Consider the following 25,642-nt stretch of genomic DNA (forward strand, 5'->3'; position numbering starts at 1 on the left):
TTGTGTTTCCCAGGAAATTACAGTTTTGTTTAAAAATCACTAATGAGGAAGGCTGTAACCTAATATTATCCTTTTTCAGCAATGTCCATTCCATAATATGCTAGCTGGGCACATTTGGAATTTAAGGAATACATTTCCTTTTATTTAAAGTGAACTAGTTTGGTTTTGCTTTTTTTTTTTCTTTTATATTGCTTTATTTTTTGCATCCAGTATTAAAAGGGAACTATGGAAACTTTCAACATAACCAAATTAAACTGCTAAAACAAGATTTTAAAATAGTTCTCAGCCATATTTCCAAACTACACAGGAACTTTTTTCATATAAAATCACCATAAATTCGACATATAAAAGTCTTTACCCTAAAGGAATCTTTAGATTGTTCAAATTTGAGAGTGTGTTCTACTGTTATTTTAGATGGTAAACAATAACCCTGAGCCTTTCATTGATACATGTAATATTGATATGTTTTGAAGATTTTATCCAAGCCTAGTTTCATTAGATACATGATTTTTTAAATAGGTTTGTTCCATTAAAGGTGGAATTCCATTATATCTCAGAACCAACATGTTTGGTGAAGGCCACAGACTCTTTTACAAAACAAATCCTGATGAAAAAAATAAGAGGGAAAATAAGGTTCAATAGTCAGATAAAGTGTAAAAGGAATTTCTCAGGAAGTCATTATAGAACATTTTTCTTTCTTACACAGGGAGTGGAAAATGCAGAATACAATAATTATCCAAGAAGAATGCCCTATCAGGATTAAAATATAAAAGTTTACACCAGCAATTCAAAATGAGATAAGTCTTGTAGAAACTAAATCTTTTGTCAGAAATCACATGGCCTAATCAATAGCTGGTACCAGGCCTGCCCCTACAGCACCATGATTACAAAAAGAGGCCCATATACATATGTCTAAATATTAAAGTTACCAATCAAGCTAATAGATTATTAATTAAAATATGTTCTATCTCTGTACAATGACTAATATACCTTCAAAATGGCCTGGAAAGTCAAATTCAAATCTAGCATTCTGAGACACTTTATGCACCCACATGGGGAGAGTCTGGCCCCCTTTTCTTGCCACCTCCAACACACCCCATACTTCAAAGAACCATATATGCATGTGGACACTCCAGCCCATGTGTCCACGTTTTGCCCACATCCACTGCAAATATCCAACCCAAGACCACTCCTTGGACCCAGGGGTACAACTACCTTAAAAAAAAAATCAACGAACAGGACAACTTATACCAGTTTCAAAAGCGTAAGTATCAGAACAAATGGACCGGGAACTTAAAAATAAACATAAATATATCAAAGAGACATATGAGGGATTCCCTGGTGGCACAGTGGTTGAGAGTCTGCCTGCCGATGCAGGGGACACACGTTTGTGTCCTGGTCCAGGGGGATCCCACATGCCGTGGAGCAGCTGGGTCCGTGGGCCGTGGCCGCTGAGCCTGTGCATCTGGAGCCTGTGCTCCGCAATGGGAGAGGCCACAACAGTGAGAGGCCCACGTACCGAAAAAAAAAAAAAAAAAAGAGACATATGAAAACAGACATTTTCAGGGAAATGCAAATCAAAACCACAGTGGGATTTCACCTCACACATCTTAGAATGGCTATTATCAAAAACAATAAATAACAAGTGCTGGTGAGGATGTGGAGAAAAGGGAACCGTTGTGCACGGCTGGTGGGAATGTAAACTAGTGCAGGCACTATGGAAAACAGTATAAAAATTCCTCAAAAATTTAGAAATAGAACTACCAAATGATCCAGAAATTCCATTTCTGGGCATTTATATGAAGAAAATGAAAACACTAACTCAAAAAGATACATACACCCTCACGTTCACTGCACCATTACTTACAACAGCCAAGACATGGAAGCAATCTAAGTGTCAATCAATGTATGACTAGATAAAGGAAACATGGTGTGTATGTATGTGTATGTGTATATATACATATACACATACACATACATACATACAATGAAATATTACTCAGTCATAAAAAAAGAAGGAAATCTTGCATTTGCAACAACATGGATGGACTTCGAGGGCAGTACGCTAAGTGAAATAAGTCAGAAGGGAAAAGACAAATACCATATGATCTTGCTTTTATGTGTAAACTAAAAAAAATTTTTAAAAATAAATCCCCTGTTCAGAGATATAGAGAACAGATTGGTGGCTGCCAGAAGCAGGGGGTGGAGGGTGGGCAAAATGGATTAAGGGGGTCAAAACATACAAAATTCCAGTTATAAAATAAGTAAGTCATGGGGATGTAATGTACACCATGGTAACCACAGCTTAAAATACTGTAGTGTATATCTGAAAGTTGCTTAGAGAGATCTTAAAAGTTTTCATCTCAAGAAAAAAAACTTTTTACAACTATGTATGGTGATACATGTTAACTAGAATTATTGTGATGATCATTTTACAATACATACAAATATTGAATCATTATGTTGAATACCTGAAACTAATATAATGTTATATGTCAATTATATTTCAATAAAAAAATAGAAATAATAAAAGTAAAAGAGATAGAGATTAGCAATATGAAATAAGAAACACAAATCATGAAAAAGAATGAATCAGATATTCTAGGTTTGTAAAATACAACAGCTAAAAAATAACATAACAGATGAGACGAACAGTAGAATGGCTCTAGACAAAGAACATATTAATGAGTAGAAATGCAGATTGATAAATTCTTCTAAAAGGAAGCAGAGAGGGCTTCCCTGGTGGCACAGTGGTTAAGAATCTACCTGCCAATACAAGGGACACGGGTTCAAGCCCTGGTCTGGGAAGATCCCACATGCTGTGGAGCAACTAAGCCCGTGCGCCACAACTACTGAAGCCTGTGTGCCTAGAGCCCGTGCTCCACAAAAAGAGAAGCCATGACAATGAGAAGCCTGTGTACCACAACGAAGAGCAGCCCCCACTCACCACAACTAGAGAAAGCCCATGCACAGCAATGAAGACTCAACGCAGTCAAAAATTAATTAATTAATTAATTAAAAAATAAAAGGAAAGCGGCAAGTTAAAGAATTGAAGCATATGTGAGAAACAACAGGAGACAGAGGAAGTAAATATGACAACATTCCGAAAAAGAGAAAAAAGAAATAAAAACAGAGGAAATATTTGGTAATGGCAGACTAGTTAATTCTGATCACCTCTTCCTCTGAGGAAAAGTAGTAAAGATGGGAAAAAAATTTTTTAATCTCCCTGAATGCAAATGAGGACTAACAACTGAGTTACCTAATACAAAGGAGCTGGATGCCCAGGGAGGTGAGTGCAATGACTGAAACTACTTTTTCCATGCAAGCGATTTTCTGATTTCAGAAGGGCACCAGAAAGGCTGAAGTACAGAGTAGTAACTCTTTGATAGTATTAAGGGGCTAGAAGAGAGATGTGGAACGTTGAATCCTGATGGAACTGCTTACTCCTGCTCCCATTACTCTGTGTTGAAAGCCCAAAGGTTGCACCTAAAAGCACTAGTGTGCAGAAGTAAAACAGGGCCTCACATGGGCTGAATTGGAAATAACTCAGGCGCTTCTGGACTGTTATGGTCTCCGGGCACCTGGCAGAAGAAAACATAAACACTCTCTGTAGGAAAACATTATCCTAGGCCTCAAAGTATTTCTGCAAATAATTTTGCAATATAATGACTGGTACGTAATAAAAATAAAAAATAATTTTGGAATATGTGTCTCACATAATAAAAACTAACAAGGCAGAGATGAAGTAAGATGACATGAACGAAAAAAGCTAACAGTACAAAAAGAACCATAGGGAACCTAGATATTGGATTACAAGCACAGATCTTACAATAGCTCTGCTTATTATATTTAAGGATTATGAGATAAGAATGATGCATCTGGCATCATGGTAATATTGCTGAAAACCAAAAGAAAAAAGAAAAGAAAATAAAGAGTATCTTAAGAGTTGCCAGAGGAAATTGAGAGATTACCATCAAAGCGGCTAAAATTATATCCACTATTGATTTCTCATCAGAAATTATGGAAGCTAAAAAAATACTAGAACAATATTCTTAAAATGTTGAAAGAAAACAATTGTCAACCAAAAACTCATATATCAAATGAAAATATTCTTAAAGTATGAGAATGAAATTTTCAAACAAAAATTAAGACAACGTGCCACAATCTGACTTGCAGAAAGGAAATGCCAAAGGGTGTTCTTCAGGAAGAAAGAAAAGAATTCCTGATGGAAGCTTAAAAATGCAGGAGCAAGTGAAAAACAACAAAACTAGTATATTTAAAATTAAGCAGACACTATTTTATTATAGTCAACATCATTTAGTTTACCTATAAATTAAATGATGCTCACTGTATAAAAAAATTAATCAGGCCTGCTTGATTTTAAATATATATAAAATAAAAATACACAATCTCAATGACATAAAAAAATGGGTAAATGAAATTAAAGTGTCCTAAAACCAAAATGGTATAGAAACACATCAGTCTTTGTGTTACCTAGAAAGAGAGTAATGGTACCAATTAATCTTAGACTTTGAAAAATCAAGAATACATACTGTAATCTCTAGGGTAAAAAGAGAGAGATGAAGGGAGAGCCTACAGATTAAAAGAATCTTAAAAGAATATCAACTGCAGGGAGACCTTCAAGATGGCAGAGGAGTAAGAAGTGGAGATCATCTTCCTCCCCACAAATACATCAGAAATACAATCTACATGTGGAACAACTCCTACAGAACACCTACTGAAGGCTGGCAGAAGACCTCAGACTTCCCACAAGGGAACAGACGTCCTCAGGCGATCTACAAGCAGAGGCAGGGCCAAATCCAAAGCTGAACCCCGGGAGCTGTGCAAACAAAGAAGAGAAAGGGAAATCTCTCCCAGCAGCCTCAGGAGCAGTGGATTAAATCTCCACAATCAACATGATACACCCTGCATCTCTGGAATACCTGAACAGACAACAAATCATCCCAAAATTAAAGCTGGTGGACTTTAGGAGCAACTGTAGACTTGGGGTTTGCTTTCTGCATCTAATTTGTTTCTGGTTTTATGTTTATCTTAGTTTATATTTAGAGTTTATTATCACTGGTAGATTTGTTTATTGATTTGGTTGTTCTCTTCCTTTTTTGTATATATATATAGAGAGAGAGATATATACTTTTTTTTTCCTTTTCCTCTTTTTGTGAGTGTGTATGTGTATGCTTCTTTGTGTGAGTTTCTCTGTATGGCTTTGCTTCAACCATTTGCTCAAGGGTTCTGTCTGTCCGGTTTTTTTTTTTTTTTCTTTTTACTATAGATTTTAGCACTTGTTATCATTGGTGGATTTCTTTTTTGGTTTGGTTCTCCCTCCTTTCTTACTTTCTTTTATTTTTTAATTATTTTTTAATTATTTTTATTTTTAATAATTTCTTTATTTTAATAACTTTATTTCTTTTTATTTATTTATTTTTCTTTCTTTTTTTCTCCCTTTTCTTCTGAGCCGTGTGGCTGACAGGGTCTTGGTGCACTGGCTGGGTGCCAGGCCTGTGCCTCTGAGGTGGGAGAGCTGAGTTCAGGACACTGGTCCACCAGAGACCTCCCGGCTCCACGTAATATCAAACAGCAAAAGCTCTCCCAAAGATCTCCATCTCAACGCTAAGACCCAGCTCCACTCAATGACGAGCAAGCTACAGTGCTGGACACCCTATGCCAAACAACTAGCAAGACAGGAACACAATCCCACCCATTAGCAGAGAGGCTGCCTAAAATCATAATAAGGTCACAGACACACCAAAACACACCACTGAACACGGTCCTGCACACCAGAAAGACAAAATCCAGCCCCACCCACCAGAACACAGGCACCAGTCCCTTCCACTAGGAAGCCTACACAACCCACTGAACCAACATTAGACACTGGGGGCAGACACCAAAAGCAACAGGAACCACGAAACTGCAGCCTGAAAAACGAGACCCAAACACAGTTAAGTTAAGGAAAATGAGAAGACAGAGAAAAACACAGCATATGAAGGAGCAAGGCAAAAAACCACCAGACCAAACAAATAAAGAGGAAACAGGCAGTCTACCAGGAAAAGAATTCAGAGTAATGATAGTAAAGATGATCCAAAATCTTGGAAACAGAATGGAGAAAATACAGGAAAAGTTTAACAAGGACCTAGAAGAACTAAAGAGCAAACAATGATGAACAACACAATAAACGAAGTTAAAACTTCTCTAGAAGGAATCAATAGCAGAATAAATGAGGCAGAAGAACAGATAAGTGACCTGGAAGACAAAATAGTGGAAATAACTACTGCAGAGCAGAATAAAGAAAAAAGAATGGAAAGAATTGAGGACAGTCTCAGAGACCTCTGGGACAACGTTAAACGCACCAACATTTGAATTATAGGGGTCCCGGAAGAAGAAAAAAAGAAAGGCACTGAGAAAATACTTTAAGAGATTGTAGTTGAAAACTTCCCTAATATAGGAAAGGAAATAGTCAATCAAGTCCAGGAAGCTCAGAGAGTCCCATACAGGATAAATCCAAGGAGAAACATGCCAAGACACATATTAATCAAACTATTAAAAATTAAATACACAGAAAAAATATCAAAAGCTGCAAGCGAAAAGTAACAAATAACATAGAAGGGAATCTCCATAAAGTTAACAGCTGATCTTTCACCAGAAACTCTCCAAGGAAGAAGGCAGTGGCAGGACATATTTAAAGTGATGAAAGGGAAAAACCTACAACCAAGATTACTCTACCCAGCAAGGATCTCATTCAGATTTGATGGAGAAATTAAAACCTTTACAGACAAGCAAAAGCTAAGAGAATTCAGCACCACCAGACAAGCTTTACAACAAATGCTAAAGGAACTTCTCTGGGAAGGAAACACAAGAGAAGGAAAAGACCTACAATAACAAACCTAAAGCAATTAAGAAAATGGTAACAGGAACATACATATCGATAATTACCTTAAATGTAAATGGATTAAATGCACCACCCAAAAGACATAGACTGGCTGAATGGATACAATAACAAGACCAGAATATATGCGGCCTGCAAGAGACCCACTTCAGACCTAGGGACACATACAAACTGAAAGTGAGGGGAAAAAAAAGATATTCCATACAAATGGAAATCAAAAGAAAGCTGGAGGAGCAATTCTCACATCAGACAAAATACACTTTAAAATAAAGACTAGGGCTTCCCTGGTGGAGCAGTGGTTGAGAGTCCGCCTGCCGATGCAGGGGATACAGGTTTGTGCCCCGGTCTGGGAAGATCCCACATGCCGCGGAGCGGCTGGGCCCGTGAGCCATGGCCGCTGAGCCTGCGCGTCCGGAGCCTGTGCTCTGCAACGGGAGAGGCCACAACAGTGAGAGGCCCGCGTACCGCAAAAAATAAAAAATAAAAAATAAAATAAAATAAAGACTATTATAAGAGACAAAGCAGGACACTACATAATGATCAAGGGAAGATCCAAGAAGAAGATATAACAATTGTAAATATTTACGCACCCAACATAGGAGCACCTCAATACATAAGGCAAATGGAAACAGCCATAAATGGGGAAATCGATAGTAACACAATCATAGCAGGGGACTTTAACACCCCACTTTCACCAATGGACAGATCATCCAAAATGAAAATAAATAAGGAAACAAGCTTCAAATGATACATTAAACAAGATGGACTTAATTGACATTTATAGGACATTCCATCCAAAAACAACAGAATACACTTTCTTCTCAAGTGCTCATGAACATTCTCCAGGATAGATCATATCTTGGGTCACAAATCAAGCCTTGGTAAATTTAAGAAAATTGAAATCGTATCAAGTATCTTATCTGACCACACGCTATGAGACTAGGCATCAATTACAGGAAAAAAATTGTAAAAAATACAAACAAATGGAGGCTAAACAATACACTACTAACTAACCAAGAGATAACAGAGGAAATCGAAAATACCTAGAAACAAACAACAATGAAAACACGACGACCCAAAACCTATGGGATGCAGCAAAATCAGTTCTAAGATGGAAGTTTACAGGAATACAATCCTACCTCAAGAAACAAGAAACATCTCAAATAAATAACCTAAACTTACACCTAAAGCAATTAGAGAAAGAAGAACAAAAAACCCCTAAAGTTAGCAGAAGGAAAGAAATCATAAAGATCAGATCAGAAATAAATGAAAAAGAAATGAAAGAAACAGCAAAGAAAATAAAGCTAAAAGATGGTTCTTTAAGAAAAACAAAATTGATAACCTATTAGCCAGACTCATCAAGACAAAAAGGGAGAAAACTCAAATCAACAGAATTAGAAATGAAAAAGAAGTAACAACTGAAACTGCAGAAATACAAAGGATCATGAGAGATTACTACAAGCAACTATATGCCAATAAAATGGACAACCTGGAAGAAACGGACAAATTCTTAGAAAAGCACAACCTTCCGAGACTGAACCAGGAAGAAATAGAAAATATAAACAGACCAATCACAAGCACTGAAATTGAAACTGTGATTAAAAATATTCCAACAAACCAAAGTCCAGGACCAGATGGCTTCACAGGTGAATTCTACCAAACATTTACAGGAGCGCTAACACCTATCCTTCTCAAACTCTTCCAAAATATAGCAGAGAGAGGAACACTCCCAAACTCATTCTATGAGGCCACCATCACCCTGATACCAAAACCAGACAAAGAGGTCACAAAAAAAGAAAACTACAGGCCAATATCTCTGACGAACATAGATGCAAAAATCCTCAACAAAATACTAGGAAACAGACTTCCGGGTAAGATGGCGGAAGAGTAAGACGCGGAGATCACCTTCCTCCCCACGGATACACCAGAAATACAGCTACACATGGAACAACTCCTACAGAACACCTACTGAACGCTGGCATAAGACCCCAGACCTCCCAAAAGGCAAGAAACTCCCCACATACCTGGGTAGGGCAAAGCGGAGAGACCCCCACACAGAGGATCGGTGCCGAGCGGCACTCACCAGCCCGAGAGGCTTGTCTGCTCGCCCGCCGGGGCGCGCAGCGCTGGAAGCTGAGGCTCGGGCTTCGGTCAGAGCGCAGAGAGAGGACTGGGGCTGGCGGCGAGAACTCAGCGTGAAGGGGGCTAATGTGCCACAGCTAGCCGGGAGGGAGTCCGGGAAAACTCTGGAGCTGCCGAAGAGGCAAGAGACTTTTTCTTCCCTCTTGGTTTCCTGGTGCACGAGGAGAGGGGATTAAGAGCGCTGCTTAAAGGGGCTCCACAGACGGGCGCGAGTCGCGACTGAAAGCGCGGAGCCCAGTGACGGGCGTGGGACGCTGGGGCTGCTGCTGCTGCCGCCAAGAAGCCTGTGTGCGAGCGCAGGTCACTGCCCACACCGCCCTTCCGGGAGCCTGTGCAGCCCGCCACTGCCGGGGTCCCGGGATCCAGGGGCGGCTTCCCTGGGAGAACGCACGGTGCGCCTCGGGCTGGTGCAACGTCACGCCGACCTCTGCCGCTGCAGGCTCGCCCCGCACTCCGTGCCCCGCCCTCCCGCCCGGCCTGAGTGAGCAAGAGTCCCCGAAGCGGCTGCTCCTTTAATCCTGTCCTGCCTGAGCGAAGAACAGACGCCCTCCGGCGACCTACACGCAGAGGCGGGGCCAAATCCAAAGCTGAGACCCAGGAGCTGTGAGAACAAAGAAGAGAAAGGGAAACCTCTCCCAGCAGCCTCAGAAGCAGCGGATTAAAGCTCCACAATCAACTTGATGTACCCTGCATCTGTGGAATACATGAATAGACAACACATCATCCCAAATTGAGGAGCCCGGAGTCAGTGCTGTGCCTCTGAGGTGGGAGAGCCAACTTCAGGACACTGGTCCACAAGAGACCTCCCAGCTCCACATAATATCAAACGGCAAAAATCTTCCAGAGATCTCCATCTCAACACCAGCACCCAGCTTCACTCAACGACCAGCAAGCTACAGTGCTGGACACCCTATGCCAAACAACTAGCAAGACAGGAACACAACGCCACCCATTACCAGAGAGGTGGCCTAAAATCATAAAAAGTCCGCAGACACCCCAAAACACACCACCAGACGTGGACCTGCTCACCAGAAAGACAAGATCCAGCCTCATCCACCAGAACACAGGCACTAGTCCCCTCCACCAGGAAGCCTACACAACCCACTAAACCAACCTTAGCCACTGGCGACAGACACCAAAAACAACGGGAACTACGAACCGGCAGCCTGCAAAAAGGAGACCCCAAACACAGTAACATAAGCAAAATGAGAAGACAGAAAAACACACAGCAGGAGAAGGAGCAAGATAAAAACCCACCAGACCTAACAAATGAAGAGGTAATAGGCAGTCTACCTGAAAAAGAATTCAGAATAATGATGGTAAAGATGATCCAAGATTCTATTTCCCAGATCCAAAATCTTGGAAATAGAATAGACAAAATGCAAGAAACAGTTAACAAGGACCTAGAAGAACTAAAGATGAATCAAGCATCGATTAAAAACACAATACATGAAATAAAAAATACTCTAGATGGGATCAATAGCAGAATAACTGAGGCAGAAGAACGGATAAGTGAGGTGGAAGATAAAATAGTGGAAATAACTGCTGCAGAGCAAAATAAAGAAAAAAGAATGAAAAGAACAGAGGACAGTCTCAGAGACCTCTGGGACAACATTAAACGCACCAACATTCGAATTATAGGGGTTCCAGAAGAAGAAGAGAAAAAGAAAGGGACTGAGAAAATATTTGAAGAGATTATAGTTGAAAACTTCCCTAATATGGGAAAGGAAATAGTTAATCAAGTCCAGGAGGCACAGAGAGTCCCATACAGAATAAATCCAAGAAGAAATACGCCAAGACACATATTAATCAAACTGTCAAAAATTAAACACAAAGAAATCATATTAAAAGCAGCAAGGCAAAAACAACAAATAACACACAAGGGAATCCCCATCAGGATAACAGCTGATCTCTCAGCAGAAACTCTACAAGCCAGAAGGGAGTGGCAGGACATAATTAAAGTGATGAAGGAGAAAAACCTGCAACCAAGATTACTCTACCCAGCAAGGATCTCATTCAGATTTGATGGAGAAATTAAAACGTTTACAGACAAGCAAAAGCTGAGAGAGTTCAGCACCACCAAACCAGCTTTACAACAAATGCTAAAGGAACTTCTCTAGGCAAGAAACACAACAGAAGGAAAAGACCTACAATAACGAACCCAAAACAATTAAGAAAATGGGAATAGGAACATACATATCGATAATTACCTTAAATGTAAATGGACTAAATGCTCCCACCAAAAGACACAGATTGGCTGAATGAATACAAAAACAAGACCCAGATATATGCTGTATACAAGAGACACACTTCAGACCTAGAGACACATACAGACTGAAAGTAAGGGGATGGAAAAAGATATTCCATGCAAACGGAAACCAAAAGAAAGCTGGAGTAGCAATTCTCATATCAGACAAAATAGACTTTAAAATAAAGACTACTAGAAGAGACAAAGAAGGACACTACATAATGATCAAGGGATCGATCCAAGAAGAAGATATAACAATTGTAAATATTTATGCACCAAACATAGGAGCACCTCAATACATAAGGCAAATACTAACAGCCATAAAAGGAGAAATCGACAGTAACACAATTATAGTAGGGGACTTTAACACCCCACTTTCACCAATGGACAGATCATCCAAAATGAAAATAAATAAGGAAACACAAGCTTTAAATGATACATTAAACAAGATGGACTTAATTGATATTTATAGGACATTCCACCCAAAAACAACAGAATACACATTTTTCTCAAGTGCTCATGGAACATTCTCCAGGATAGATCATATCTTGGGTCACAAATCAAGCCTTGGTAAATTTAAGAAAATTGAAATTGTATCAAGTATCTTTTCTGACCACAATGCTATGAGACTAGATATCAATTACAGGAAAAGAGCTGTAAAAAATACCAACACATGGAGGCTAAACAATACACTACTTAATAACGAAGTGATAACTGAAGAAATCAAAGGGGAAATTAAAAAATACCTAGAAACAAATGACAATGGAGACACGACGACCCAAAACCTATGGGATGCAGCAAAAGCAGTTCTAAGAGGGAAGTTTATAGCAATACAATCCCACCTTAAGAAACAGGAAACATCTCGAATAAACAACCTAACCTTGCACCTAAAGCAATTAGAGGAAGAAGAACAAAAACATCCCAAAGTTAGCCGAAGGAAAGAAATCATAAAAATCAGATCAGAAATAAATGAAAAAGAAATGAAGGAAACGATAGCAAAGATAAATAAAACTAAAAGCTGGTTCTTTGAGAAGATAAACAAAATTGATAAACCATTAGCCAGACTCATCAAGAAAAGAAGGGAGAAGACTCAAATCAATAGAATTAGAAATGAAAAAGGAGAAGTAACAACTGACACTGCAGAAATACAAAAGATCATGAGAGATTACTATAAGCAACTCTATGCCCATAAAATGGACAACCTGGAAGAGATGGACAAATTCTTAGAAATGCACAACCTGCCAAGACTGACTCAGGAAGAAATAGAAAATATGAATAGACCAATCACAAGCACTGAAATTGAAACTGTGATTAAAAATCTTCCAACAAACAAAAGCCCAGGACCAGATGGCTTCACAGGCGAATTCTATCAAACATTTAGAGAAGAGCTAACACCCATCCTTCTCAAACTCTTCCAAACAATATCAGAGGAAGGAACACTCCCAAACTCATTCTACGAGGCCACCATCACCTTGATACCAAAACCAGGCAAGGATGTCACAAAGAAAGAAAACTACAGGCCAATATCACTGATGAACATAGATGCAAAAATCCTCAACAAAATACTAGCAAACAGAATCCAACAGCACATTAAAAGGATCATACACCATGATCAAGTGGGGTTTATTCCAGGAATGCAAGGATTCTTCAATATACGCAAATCAATCAATGTGATACACCATATTAACAAGTTGAAGGAGAAAAACCATATGATCATCTCAATAGATGCAGAGAAAGCTTTCGACAAAATTCAACACCCATTTATGATAAAAACCCTGCAGAAAGTAGGCATAGAGGGAACTTTCCTCAACATAATAAAGGCCATATATGACAAACCCACAGCCAACATTGTCCTCAATGGTGAAAAACTGAAACCATTTCCTCTAAGATCAGGAACAAGACAAGGCTGCCCACTCTCACCACTCTTATTCAACATAGTTTTGGAAGTTTTAGCCACAGCAATCAGAGAAGAAAAGGAAATAAAAGGAATCCAAATCGGAAAAGAAGAAGTAAAGCTGTCACTGTTTGCAGATGACATGATACTATACATAGAGAATCCTAAAGATGCTACCAAAAAACTACTGGAGCTAATCAATGAATTTGGTAAAGTAGCAGGATACAAAATTAATGTACAGAAATCTCTGGCATTCCTGTACACTAATGATGAAAAATCTGAAAATGAAATCAAGAAAACACTCCCATTTACCATTGCAACAAAAAGAATAAAATATCTAGGAATAAACCTACCTAAGGAGACAAAAGACCTGTATGCAGAAAATTATAAGACACTGATGAAAGAAATTAAAGATGATACAAATAGATGGAGAGATATACCATGCTCCTGGATTGGAAGAATCAATATTGTGAAAATGACTCTACTACCCAAAGCAATCTACAGATTCAATGCAATCCCTATCAAACTACCACTGGCATTTTTCACAGAACTAGAACAAAAAATTTCAAAACTTGTTTGGAAAAACAAAAGACCCCGAATAGCCAAAGCAATCTTGAGAACGAAAAACGGAGCTGGAGGAATCAGGCTCCCTGACTTCAGACTATACTACAAAGCTACAGTAATCAAGACAGTGTGGTACTGGCATAAAAACAGAAAGATAGATCAGTGGATCAGGATAGAAAGCCCAGAGATAAACCCACGCACATATGGCCAACTTATCTTTGATAAAGGAGGCAGGAATGTACAGTGGAGAAAGGACAGCCTCTTCAATAAGTGGTGCTGGGAAAACTGGACAGGGACATGTAAAAGTTTGAGATTAGATCATTCCCTAACACCATACACAAAAATAAGCTCAAAATGGATTAAAGACTTAAATGTAAGGCCAGAAACTATCAAACTCTTAGAGGAAAACATAGGTAGAACACTCTATGACATAAATCACAGCAAGATCCTTTTGGACCCACCTCCTAGAGAAATGGAAATAAAAACAAAGATAAACAAATGGGACCTAATGAAACTTCAAAGCTTTTGCACAGCAAAGGAAACCATAAACAAGACCAAAAGACAACCCTCAGAATGGGAGAAAATATTTGCAAATGAAGCAACTGACAAAGGATTAATCTCCAAAATTTATAAACAGCTCATGCAGCTCAATAGCAAAAAAACAAACAACCCAATCCAAAAATGGGCAGAAGACTTAAATAGGCATTTCTCCAAAGAAGATATACAGACTGCCAACAAACACATGAAAGAATGCTCAACATCATTAATCATTAGAGAAATGCAAATCAAAACTACAATGAGATATCATCTCACACCAGTCAGAATGGCCATCATCAAGAAATCTAGAAACAATAAATGCTGGAGAGGGTGTGGAGAAAAGGGAACACTCTTGCACTGCTGGTGGGAATGTGAATTGGTACAGCCACTATGGAGAACGGTATGGAGGTTCCTTAAAAAACTACAAATAGAACTACCATATGACCCAGCAATCCCACTACTGGGCATATACCCTGAGAAAACCATAATTCAAAAAGAGACATGTACCAAAATGTTCATCGCAGCTCTATTCACAATAGCCCGGAGCTGGAAACAACCTAAGTGTCCATCATCGGATGAATGGATAAAGAAGATGTGGCACATATATACAATGGAATATTACTCAGCCATAAAAACAAATGAAACTGAGCTATTTGTAATGAGGTGGATAGACCTAGAGTCTGTCATACAGAGTGAAGTAAGTCAGAAAGAGAAAGACAAATACCGTATGCTAACACATATATACGGAATTTTAAAAAAAAATGTCATGAAGAACCTAGGGGTAAAACGGGAATAAAGACACAGACCTACTTGAGAATGGACTTGAGGATATGGGGAGGGGGAAGGGTAAGCTGTGACAAAGCGAAAGAGAGGCATGGACATATGTACACTACCAAACATAGGGTAGATAGATAGTGGGAAGCAGCCGCAGAGCACAGGGAGATCAGCTCGGTGCTTTGTGACCGCCTGGAGGGGTGGGATGGGGAGGGTGGGAGGGAGGGAGATGCATGAGGGAAGGGATGTGGGAACAGATGTATATGTATGACTGATTCACTTTGTTATAAAGCAGAAACTAATAAAAAGAAAAAAAAAAAAATACTAGGAAACAGAATCCAAACAGCACATTAAAAGGATCATATACCATGATCAAGTGGGGTTTATCCCAGGAATGCTAGGATTCTTCAACATACGCAAATCAATCAATGTGATACACCATATTAACAAACTGAAGGATGAAAACCATATGATCATGAAGGATAAAAACCATATGATCATCTCAATAGATGCAGAAAAAGCTTTTGACAAAATTCAACAGCCATTTATGATAAAAAACCCTCCACAAAGTAAGCATAGAGGGAATTTACCTCAACATAATAAAGGCAATATATGACAAACCCACAGCAAATATCGTTCTCAATGGTGAAAAACTGAAACCATTTGCTCTAAGATCAGGAACAAGACAAGGTTGTCCAGTCTTGCCACTATTATTCAACACAGTTTGGGAAGTTTTAGTCACAGCAATCAGAGAAGAAAAAGAAATAAAAGGAATCCAAATCGGAAAAGAAGAAGTAAAAATGTCACTGTTTGCAAATGACATGATACTATACGAACAGAATCCTAAAGATGCTACGAGAAAACTACTAGAGCTAATCAATGAACTTGGTAGAGTAGCAGGATACAGAATTAATGCACAGAAATCTCTTGCATGCCTATAAACTAATGATGAAAAATCTGAAAGAAAAATTAAGGAAACACTCCCATTTACATTGCAACATAAAGAATAAAATACCTAGGAATAAACCTACCTAAGGAGACAAAAGATCTGTATGCAGAAAACTATGACACTGATGAAAGAAATTAAAGATGATACAAACAGCTGGAGAGATAAACCATATTCTTGGATTAGAAGAATTAACACTGTGAAAATGAGCATAATTCCCAAAGCAATCCACAGATTCAGTGCAATCCCTATCAAACTACCAATGGCATTTTTCACAGAACCAGAACAAAAAATTTCACAATTTGTATGGAAATACAAAAGACCCCGAATAGCCAAAGCAATCTTGAGAACGATAAACAGAGCTGGAGGAATCAGGCTCCCAGACTTCAGACTATACTACAAAGCTACAGTAATCAAGACAGTATGGTACTGGGACAAAAACAGAAATATAGATCAATGAAAAGGATAGAAAGCCCAGAGATAATCCCACGCACATATGGTCACCTTATTTTTGATAAAGGAGGCAAGAATATACAATGGAGAAAAGACAGCCTCTTCAATAAGTGGTGCTGACTGGACATCTACATGTAAAAGAATGAAATTAGAACAGTCCCTAACACCATACACAAAAATAAACTTAAAATGATTAAAGAGCTAAATGTAAGGCTAGACACTATCAAACTCTTAGAGGAAAACACAGGCAGAACAGTCTATGACATAAATCACAGCAAGATCCTTTTTGACCCACCTCCTAGAGAAATGGAAATAAAAACAAAAATAAACAAATGGGACCTAATGAAACTGCAAAGCTTTTGCACAGCAAAGGAAACCATAAACAAGACCAAAAGACAACCCTCAGAATGAGAGAAAATATTTGTAAACGAAGCAACTAACAAAGGATTAATCTCCAAAATTTACAATCAGCTCATGCAGCTCAATAACAAAAATACAAACAACCCAATCCAAAAATGAGCAGAAGACCTAAATAGACATTTCTCCAAAGAAGATATACAGATTGCCAACAAACACATGAAGGGATGCTCAACATCACTAATCATTAGAGAATGGAAAGCAAAACTACAATGAGGTATCACCTCACACCAGTCAGAATGGCCATTATCAAAAAATCTACAAACAATAAATGCTGGAGAGGGTGTGGAGAATAGGGAACCCTCTTGTTGTTGGTGGGAATGTAAATTGATACAGCCACTATGGAGAACACTATGGAGCTTCCTCAAAAAACTAAAACTAGAACTACCATATGACCCAGCAATCCCATTACTGGTCATATACCCTGAGCAAACCATAATTCAAAAATAGTCATGTACCACAATGTTCGTTGCAGCTCTATTTACAATAGCCAGGACATGGAAGCAACCTAAGTGTCCATCGACAGATGAACGGATAAAGAAGATGTGGCACATATATACAATGGAATATTACTCAGCCATAAAAACAAACGAAATTGAATTATTTGTAGTGAGGTGGATGGACCTAGTCTGTCATACAGAGTGAAGTAAGTCAGAAAGAGAAAAACAAAATACCGTATGCTAACACATATATATGGAATCTTAAAAAAAAAAAAAATGGTTCTGAAGAACCTAGGGGCAGGACAGGAATAAAGACGCAGATGTAGAGAATGGACTTGAGGACACCGGGAGGGGAAGGGTAAGCTGGGACAAAGTGAGAGAGTGGCATGGACATACGTACACTACCAAATGTAAAATCGATAGCTAGTGGGAAGCAGCCGCATAGCACAGGGAGATCAGCTCCGTGCTTTGTGACCGCCTAGAGGGGTGGAATGGGGACGGTGGGAGGGAGACGCAAGAGGGAGGAGATATGGGGATATATGTAAATGTATGGCTGATTCACTGTTATAAAGCAGAAACTAACACACCATTGTAGAGCAATTATACTCCAATAAAGGTGTTAAAAAATAATAATAAATAAATAAATTTTTTAAAAAAATCAACTGCAATACATGGACCTTATTTGAGTCTCAAATTAAACAACATAAAAAATAAAAAGTTAGGGCTTCCCTTGTGGCGCAGCAGTTGAGAGTCCACCTGCCAATGCAGGGGACGTGGGTTCATGCCCCAGTCTGGGAAGATCCCACATGTCGCGGAGCGGCTGGGCCCGTGAGCCATGGCTGCTGGGCCTTTGCGTCCGGAGCCTGTGCTCCGCAATGGGGGAGGCAACAGCAGTGAGAGGCCCGTGTAAAGCAAAAATAAATAAATAAAATAAAATAAAATAAAATAAAAATTTATAAGAGAATTAGTGAAATGGATATTTTAACATATTAATGAATATTTATATTAATTTTCAGGTGAGATAAGGGCATTATGGTAATTTTTTTAAAGCATCCCATCTTTTAGAAATAGGTATGCACTGGAATATTTACATATGAAATGATAACGACATGTGAGATTTGCCTCGAAATAAGAAAGTGGGGAGAAGGGAGGCAGAGAGCCTGGGGATATAGATGAAATAAGACTGGCCATGTATTGGTAATTATGGAAGCTGTGTAACAGGCACATTGTTATTATAATATTCTTTCTATGTTTGTATATGTTTGACATTTTTCGTTAAAAAACATTTTATGAAGAAGACATCTTAAGAAAAGTAAAAAAAAATCAAGCTATAAATTGGAAGAATATATGTGCAACACACATAATCAAGAAAGGACTGTTATCTAAATTATAGGAAGAATTCTTACCAATCAATATAAAAAGAAAAAATAACACTAGAATAATGGGCAAAAGACACAAAGAGGCGTTTCACAGAAGTAATAGATATGGCCAAGAAACATATGAACATGCTCAGTAATCAAGAAAATGCAGGGCCTCCCTGGTGGCGCAGTGGTTGAGAGTCCGCCTGCCGATGCAGGGGATACGGGTTCGTGCCCCGGTCTGGGAGGATCCCATATGCCGCGGAGCGGCTGGGCCCGTGAGCCATGGCCGCTGAGCCTGTGCGTCCGGAGCCTGTGCTCCGCAATGGGAGAGGCCACAACAGTGAGAGGCCCGCGTACAGAAAAAAAAAAAAAAAAGAAAAAAAAAAAAAAAAAAAGAAAATGCAAATCAAGATAACAATGAAATGTCATTTAGCAAAAACTAAGAAGTCCAGGAATTGTAAGGCTTACAGAATGTGAATCAAAAGGATCTCTTATGTATGGGTACAATTTGGAAAAATAATTTTATACTTTCTAAATATCAGTTCAGAGTAAAGCTGAGCTTTCATATACCCCACAGCTCAGCAATCCTATTCCTCAGTTTAGAACCAAGAGAAACACTTGGACACAAGTAAGAATATTCCAAGCAGTGTTGTTTCTTAGAGCAAAAATCTGGAAAACACCAGAATGGTATAGAAACACAACAGAATGTTATATAACAGTTAAAATAACTGAACTAGATAAATGCAACATGAATGAATCTTTAAAATATGTTACTGGCTGAAAAAGATAAATCAGATAATAGTACATTAGTATGGCACTCTTTTTATAATTGTAAAAATATTTAAAATTAAACAATACTTTATTAATGTCCATACATGTGAACAAAAATGTTTTTTAAGACGCAAGGAAATGATAATACAAAATCAGAATAGGGTTCGCCTTAGTTAAGTGTAGGTCAGTGGGATGGGTTAGCAGAGATAAATGTAAATTATTGTCAAGGTTCAAGTTCCTGGGTTAGATAGTGGGTTGGTGGATGTTTATTATTTCTAAGAATGAATGAGAGAAAAAAGAGTATATGGGAAAAAAATCACTTAGAAGCTGTAGCAGTAGTCCAGGTGAAAGATGATGCTGGTGGTCTGGGATGGTAGCAGTGGGGATGGAGAGAAGTACATAGACCTGAAGGATATTCAAGAGGTAGAAGTGAAAGAACTTGGTAACCGACTGGATGTGGGAGCTGATGGAGAAGGAAGAGTTATAACGACTCTCAGGTTTAAGGAACTGGATGGAGAGTAGGACTATTTAACAAGAAAGGGAACCACAAGTTTATAATGCACTTCAAGGAGTTTAGTAGTGAACACTGTGGTCAACACCTTCATATCTAGTCCAACCATCCCCATGATGAGGCAACACAGGGTGAGGGTGAGAATTTAACTATCCTCTGTCCCAAAGGCACAAATCCTTTGTTTCAGCTAAAAAGCCTACCACTTACACATACATGGCCCAAACGCACATACCTGGAGGGAGGCTCAGGTACTTTTGTTCAGTGTTGAAAGAAAACTGGCTCTCTCCCCCACCTAGACTTGACAGGAAGCATTTAGTAGCTGTAGCAGGCATTTTTTGAAGTCAGCATAAGGATGAAGCTAATAGAAGAGAAGGTCAAAGCCAAGACCACTATAAAGACATGCAGGGATTTCCCTGGTGGTCCAGTGGCTAAGACTCCACGCTCCCAATGCAGCGGGCCCAGGTTCGATCCCTGGTCAGGGAACTAGATCCCACATGCCACAACTTAAGATCTCGCATGCCGCAACTAAAAGATCCCCCATGCCGGGCCTCCCTGGTGGCGCAGTGGTTGAGAGTCTGCCTGCCGATGCAGGGGATACGGGTTCGTGCCCCGCTCTGGGAGGATCCCATATGCCGCGGAGCGGCTAGGCCCGTGAGCCATGGCCGCTGGGCCTGCGCGTCCAGAGCCTGTGCTCCGCAACGGGAGAGGCCACAACAGTGAGAGGCCCGCATACCGCAAAAAAAAAAAAAAAAAAAAAGATCCCCCATGCCGCAACTAAAGACCCGGTGCAGCCAAATAAATAAATATTTTAAAAAAAAGAAGAAATGCAGCCAAGGCCCTGATTCAACCACAATCCTGTCTCTGGCTCCTCTGTTATGTGAGCCTATTGCTCCAGTTACTGTGAAAGCCCATCTGAGTAGGCTTTCTATTGCTTATAGCTGAAGAGGTGGAACTAACACCGAGGTTGGAAACAGAAAGGAGGTTTATAAATCCCAAGCTCTAAATCACTAAATCAGCTCAACTGAAGAAGAGGAAGGAAGGTTTCCTATCCCTCACACTGGGAATTTGGATATCCTTGTTATCAAAAAAAAAAAAAAAAGAAGAAGAAAAGAAAAGAATGTTGGTTAGAGCATCACCTGCTGTACCTTCGCACCAGACCATGTACCTATGGTACTGTAACTGTGGTACTGAGGACCTGAAAGAGGAAAAAACTGAGGCTAACAGAATGTTTTGGCTATTCCTCATAGCTTAAAGTCTACACACAGATGTTTATAATATCATTCTTCATACTTTTCAATGTTTTTAATTGTCCAATGTGAAATATTTTAAATCTAAGTATTAAAAAAATTAATTCCTAAGAAAATACATGCTTAAGGGAGAAAGTCTTAGATCCTATTTGTTCCTGACAATTGTTTTAGGGTCTCAAAATCTATTATAATAATCAGAAGCAACCTGACCAAAAATTTGACTATGAATGTGGAGGTGAGGGAATTTAATAATTAAGTTAATTGCTGTATTCAAATTTTAACTTTGGGAAATTATGAACACAAAAGCTTGAAAAGATCAGTTAAAACAATAGGAATTCTACATACCAAAGGGACTCTCCAGCTTAAATAACAAAGTGGCCAATCTATAAAGAGACTACTACTTTTGGAAGTATTTAACAACAAAATGCCCTGATTTTCAAAAATAAAATTCTGATAACCAGATCCTTTCTTTTTTCCAGTACATGAAAGCCAATTTCAAATTTCCGGAGAGCTAACTAAATAAGCTCGTCATATAAAGATTTCAAGGTCAGTAAAGATGTGATGATTTATTCTGATGCCCACGGTCAACATTTTAAACAGGATATGAGTTGAGAATTACCAAACTCCCCCCTGCCATACTACATTCTTTACTCTTCTTAACTCATTCATCTCTTTTTGCTTTCCTCGTTCTCTTCAGTGTGCCCTCCTGCTGATCTACTGCCTGTTTTTTCTTTTCCTTTGTCTCTTTGTGCCTGTGTCCAGCTTTCTCCGACTGTGTCCTAGGACACCTCTGTACCTTCTGCCCTTACCTTTGGTCTTCCCATTCTCCCTTTTGCTATCTCTTCACTCTCTCTTCTCCTCCCTTCTTTAGCCGTAGTACTTATCTGATATAATTATGGAGTCAAAGTCTATAATCTCTGCTTTATCACTTTTAGGCTCTAAGATGACTTTTATTTCTGACTTTAAAAAGTTTCTTAAATTAATTTGTGTTGTGTGGCCCTGAACTGACTTACTCAGTGAGTCAGTCTCACGATAAGGTGCTGCTTACTCACCACAGAATAATGGTTTTTACTAAGGTTTTTACATCAGAAGAGTCATTCCTTGGACAATATAAACTTAACCTACCAGATTAACTGCTAAAAAAATGGCATTAGAATTCCGGGACATATGCTGCATGTACACTCATGTTTTAAAAGTTCAAATTTCTTTAAATAATTTTTTATTAAATGGATGGAACATCTAATTTGATAACATCTTATAAAAATGTGGGGGCTTCCCTGGTGGCTCAGTGGTTGAGAATCTGCCTGCCAATGCAGGGGACACGGGTTCGAGCCCTGGTCTGGGAAGATCCCACATGCCGCGGAGCAACTGGGCCTGTGAACCACAACTACTGAGCCTGCGCGTCTGGAGCCTGTGCTCCGCAACGAGAGGCTGCAACAGTGAGAGGCCCGCGCACCGCAATGAAGAGTGGCCCCTGCTCGCCGCAACTAGAGAAAGCCCTTGCACAGAAACAAAGACCCAACACAGCCAAAAATAAATAAATAAACAAATTTTTAAAACGTGAATTTAGTGAGTGCCTATGTTGTGACTTGGCCTTGACACTTGTATGGTTTTACCATTAATTCACAGAACCCTCAATATTATAAAGTATAACTAATAGCATTCTACAAATATATGAACTCATTTTCCTACAGAGAGAAAAATGAAGCAGAGAGAATTAACCCATCCAAATCACATTGCTGATAGTACAGCAGGGATCAGACATCTGAACTCCTGGTTCCCAGAAAATAAATATTAACCTCTGTGCTTCCATCATTTATGATTTCTTTTTTATTTTTTATCATACCAACTTAATTCTCCATAAATACAAATATAACAACTCATTTCTATTTAATTTGGAGGACATTTAGTTTTCTTCTACTGTTTTAAGGTTTAGAACACAATGTTCTACATTGAAAAGAATTAAAATAGAATTCTAAACATAAATAAAGAGAAAACAAGATACTATAGTCCAAAGGCAATTGCTATTACATAGTAAAGAAAAGTTAGTTTAAAAGTCAAATAGAAAGCCTCATAATCAAATGCACCACTTGGCTATATTTCACTGGATAGAGAACAGCTATATTAAGGTACCGACAATTTTACCAAACAATTATGTCTCAAGTGTTGTGAATCTCCCTAATGTTACAGAGGTTAATATGTGACATGCCCCAAGACAGTAAGTCACTCTGGCATTTAACCAGTCTTTAGAAGGGACTTGTACTAATTCATTTCCCTTTTATCTGTGATTCTAAGTTGACAACCCTTGGCAAGGCAGTACAGAAGAAGGATGATTAGAAGAGAAACATTCTTAAAATGGATTAAGCAGGGCAGGTACTAGCCTGTCATATGCAGCAATCATAAAGTTGAGGAGGAGGCTGATGGACTGTTCCACACTGATTTGGTGAGTAGAAGGAAGGCGCTTGTTCAGCTGGTAGTAGATGGATGAGATGACGGTCTCGAGGCGAGACACACTGATCTCAGTGGTATGGTCCAGTGTATTAAGGCCATTGTCTCGGAAGGCTTCAATCATGTTCCAGATATCAACAAGATGGACTGGAACACAAAGAAAATAAACTTTGTGTTTATTTTGTCAACACAAACTTTGTGTTTATTTTGTAACTTTTTCAACAATTCAACAATTCAAAAGTTTTAATTCAGCAGAAAGATATAAGAACTTTACATTTATTTACATTTAATAGAATAGTGAATGTGTCACCCCAAGATATGCCACTTTGGCATACGGAGTAGTTTGAGCTAAAGACACCTAAAAAACAGCAGATGCCAAGAAGGACACTCTGACCTTCCCTTTTCTTCCCAAAAGCAGGAAATAAAAGTCCCATGTGAAAAATGCCCTCCCTATTCCAAGAGAAAAGAAACATCCTCATCACCAGAGACAGTGAATTGAGTCTGAGTGAAATCTGCAGACTTCGTTAAAATAACTCTTATCTTTAGTCTCCTGACATATTTTAGTTATTTTTCCACAACTGCCACTCTTTGTTCAACTTAATATATAAGCACTTAGGCCTACTCACTCCTTTGGGTTTTCATTTTCCTATGGGGGCTCCCATGTACATGTAAAAATCCATATGCTTTTCTCCTGTTAATCTGTCTTATGTCGATTTAATTCTCAGGCTCCACTGGAAACCTTGAGAGGATAGAGGTAAAGTTTTGCCTCCCCTTTGTAGCTTCAAAAATACACAATGCAAAATGTAACAGAAACTCAACAGACAAATTCACAGGCTTTGTGGGAGATATTAACACACCTCTCTTAGCAAGTGACAGAGCAAACATACAAAAAAAATAAGTACAGCCATAGACAAACTTACAACTAACAAGGCAGGCATAATGGACACTATATGAAGTCCTGCCCCCAGTGATTAGAAAATATGCTTTATTTTCAAGAACACAAAGAACAGGTAAAAAAACTGACCTTATCCTGAGTCATAAAACTAATCTCAATAAATTTTAAAGGATTAAAGTCATATAAGCCATGCTCTGTGATCAAAATGAAATTAAGTCAGAAATCATTATCAAAAAGAAAACTTTTAAAATAAACTTTATCTTTAGAAATGAAGAAACACACTACTTGGACATTTCCTTAATCTGATTAAGGATATCTACAAAAAAACTGCAGCAAACATATTACTTAATAGTAAAATGTTGAAAGCCGTTCCTCTGATGTTGGGAATAAGATAAGAAATGCCCACTGTCATCATTCCTATCATATTTCAAATCCTAACCTATATAAATATGAAGTAATTATCAGTACAAGTACTGGAAATAAATGTAACTGTCATTATTCAGAAATGACAAAATTATACACATTGAAAATCATTAAGATTCTACATGTATATCACTAAAATTAATATTTGCATCTAGAATGACTGCTAGATACAAATCAAGATATGAAAGTCACTGTATTTCTAAATATACACCAGGACTCAGGAATAAATCCAATAAAGGATGTGCAACATCTCTACCAAAAAATATATAAATTAACAAAACTTAAAGACCTAAATAAATGGAGGGATATACCAGGTTCACAGAAATGAAATCTCAACACTGGAAATAATCAATTCTCCCCAACTTGATCTACAGATTCAGTGTAGTCCCAACAAAATCCCACAGGGCTATACATTAAAAGGATGAATTTTATTATACGTAAATTATACTTTTAAAAAAATGAAGGAAAAAAATCCCAGCAGAAATCTTTGGTTTTGTTCATTTTTAGTAGAAATTAACAAGCAAATTCTAAAATTTGTGTGAAAACAAATGTAAAAAGGCCAAGAATGTCTCAATCTTAAAAAGTAAAACAGAACAAAGTACCCAGAACATACTATAAAGCTCTAACAGTGATTATTGGTACAAGGACAGACAAACAGACCAATGGAACA

The 25,642-nt window shown here is 38.5% G+C and overlaps 1 protein-coding gene across 11 annotated transcripts in view; it reads right to left on the bottom strand.

Annotated features, from left to right (window-relative positions):
- The window catches only part of DTNB (dystrobrevin beta), a 280,538-nt gene that overhangs the window by 188,925 nt on the left and 65,971 nt on the right, over positions 1–25,642 (bottom strand). For all 11 annotated transcript variants that reach the window (XM_082642340.1, XM_082642339.1, XM_082642333.1 and 8 more), the window contains one exon: positions 23,588–23,801. In XM_082642340.1, coding sequence (XP_082498466.1) covers positions 23,588–23,801 — 214 coding nt within the window. The remainder of the gene's footprint in view (positions 1–23,587; positions 23,802–25,642) is intronic.

Source organism: Mesoplodon mirus (genome assembly GCF_964341445.2).
Source record: "Mesoplodon mirus genome assembly, chromosome: 14".
Classification (NCBI taxonomy): Eukaryota; Metazoa; Chordata; class Mammalia; order Artiodactyla; family Ziphiidae; genus Mesoplodon; species Mesoplodon mirus.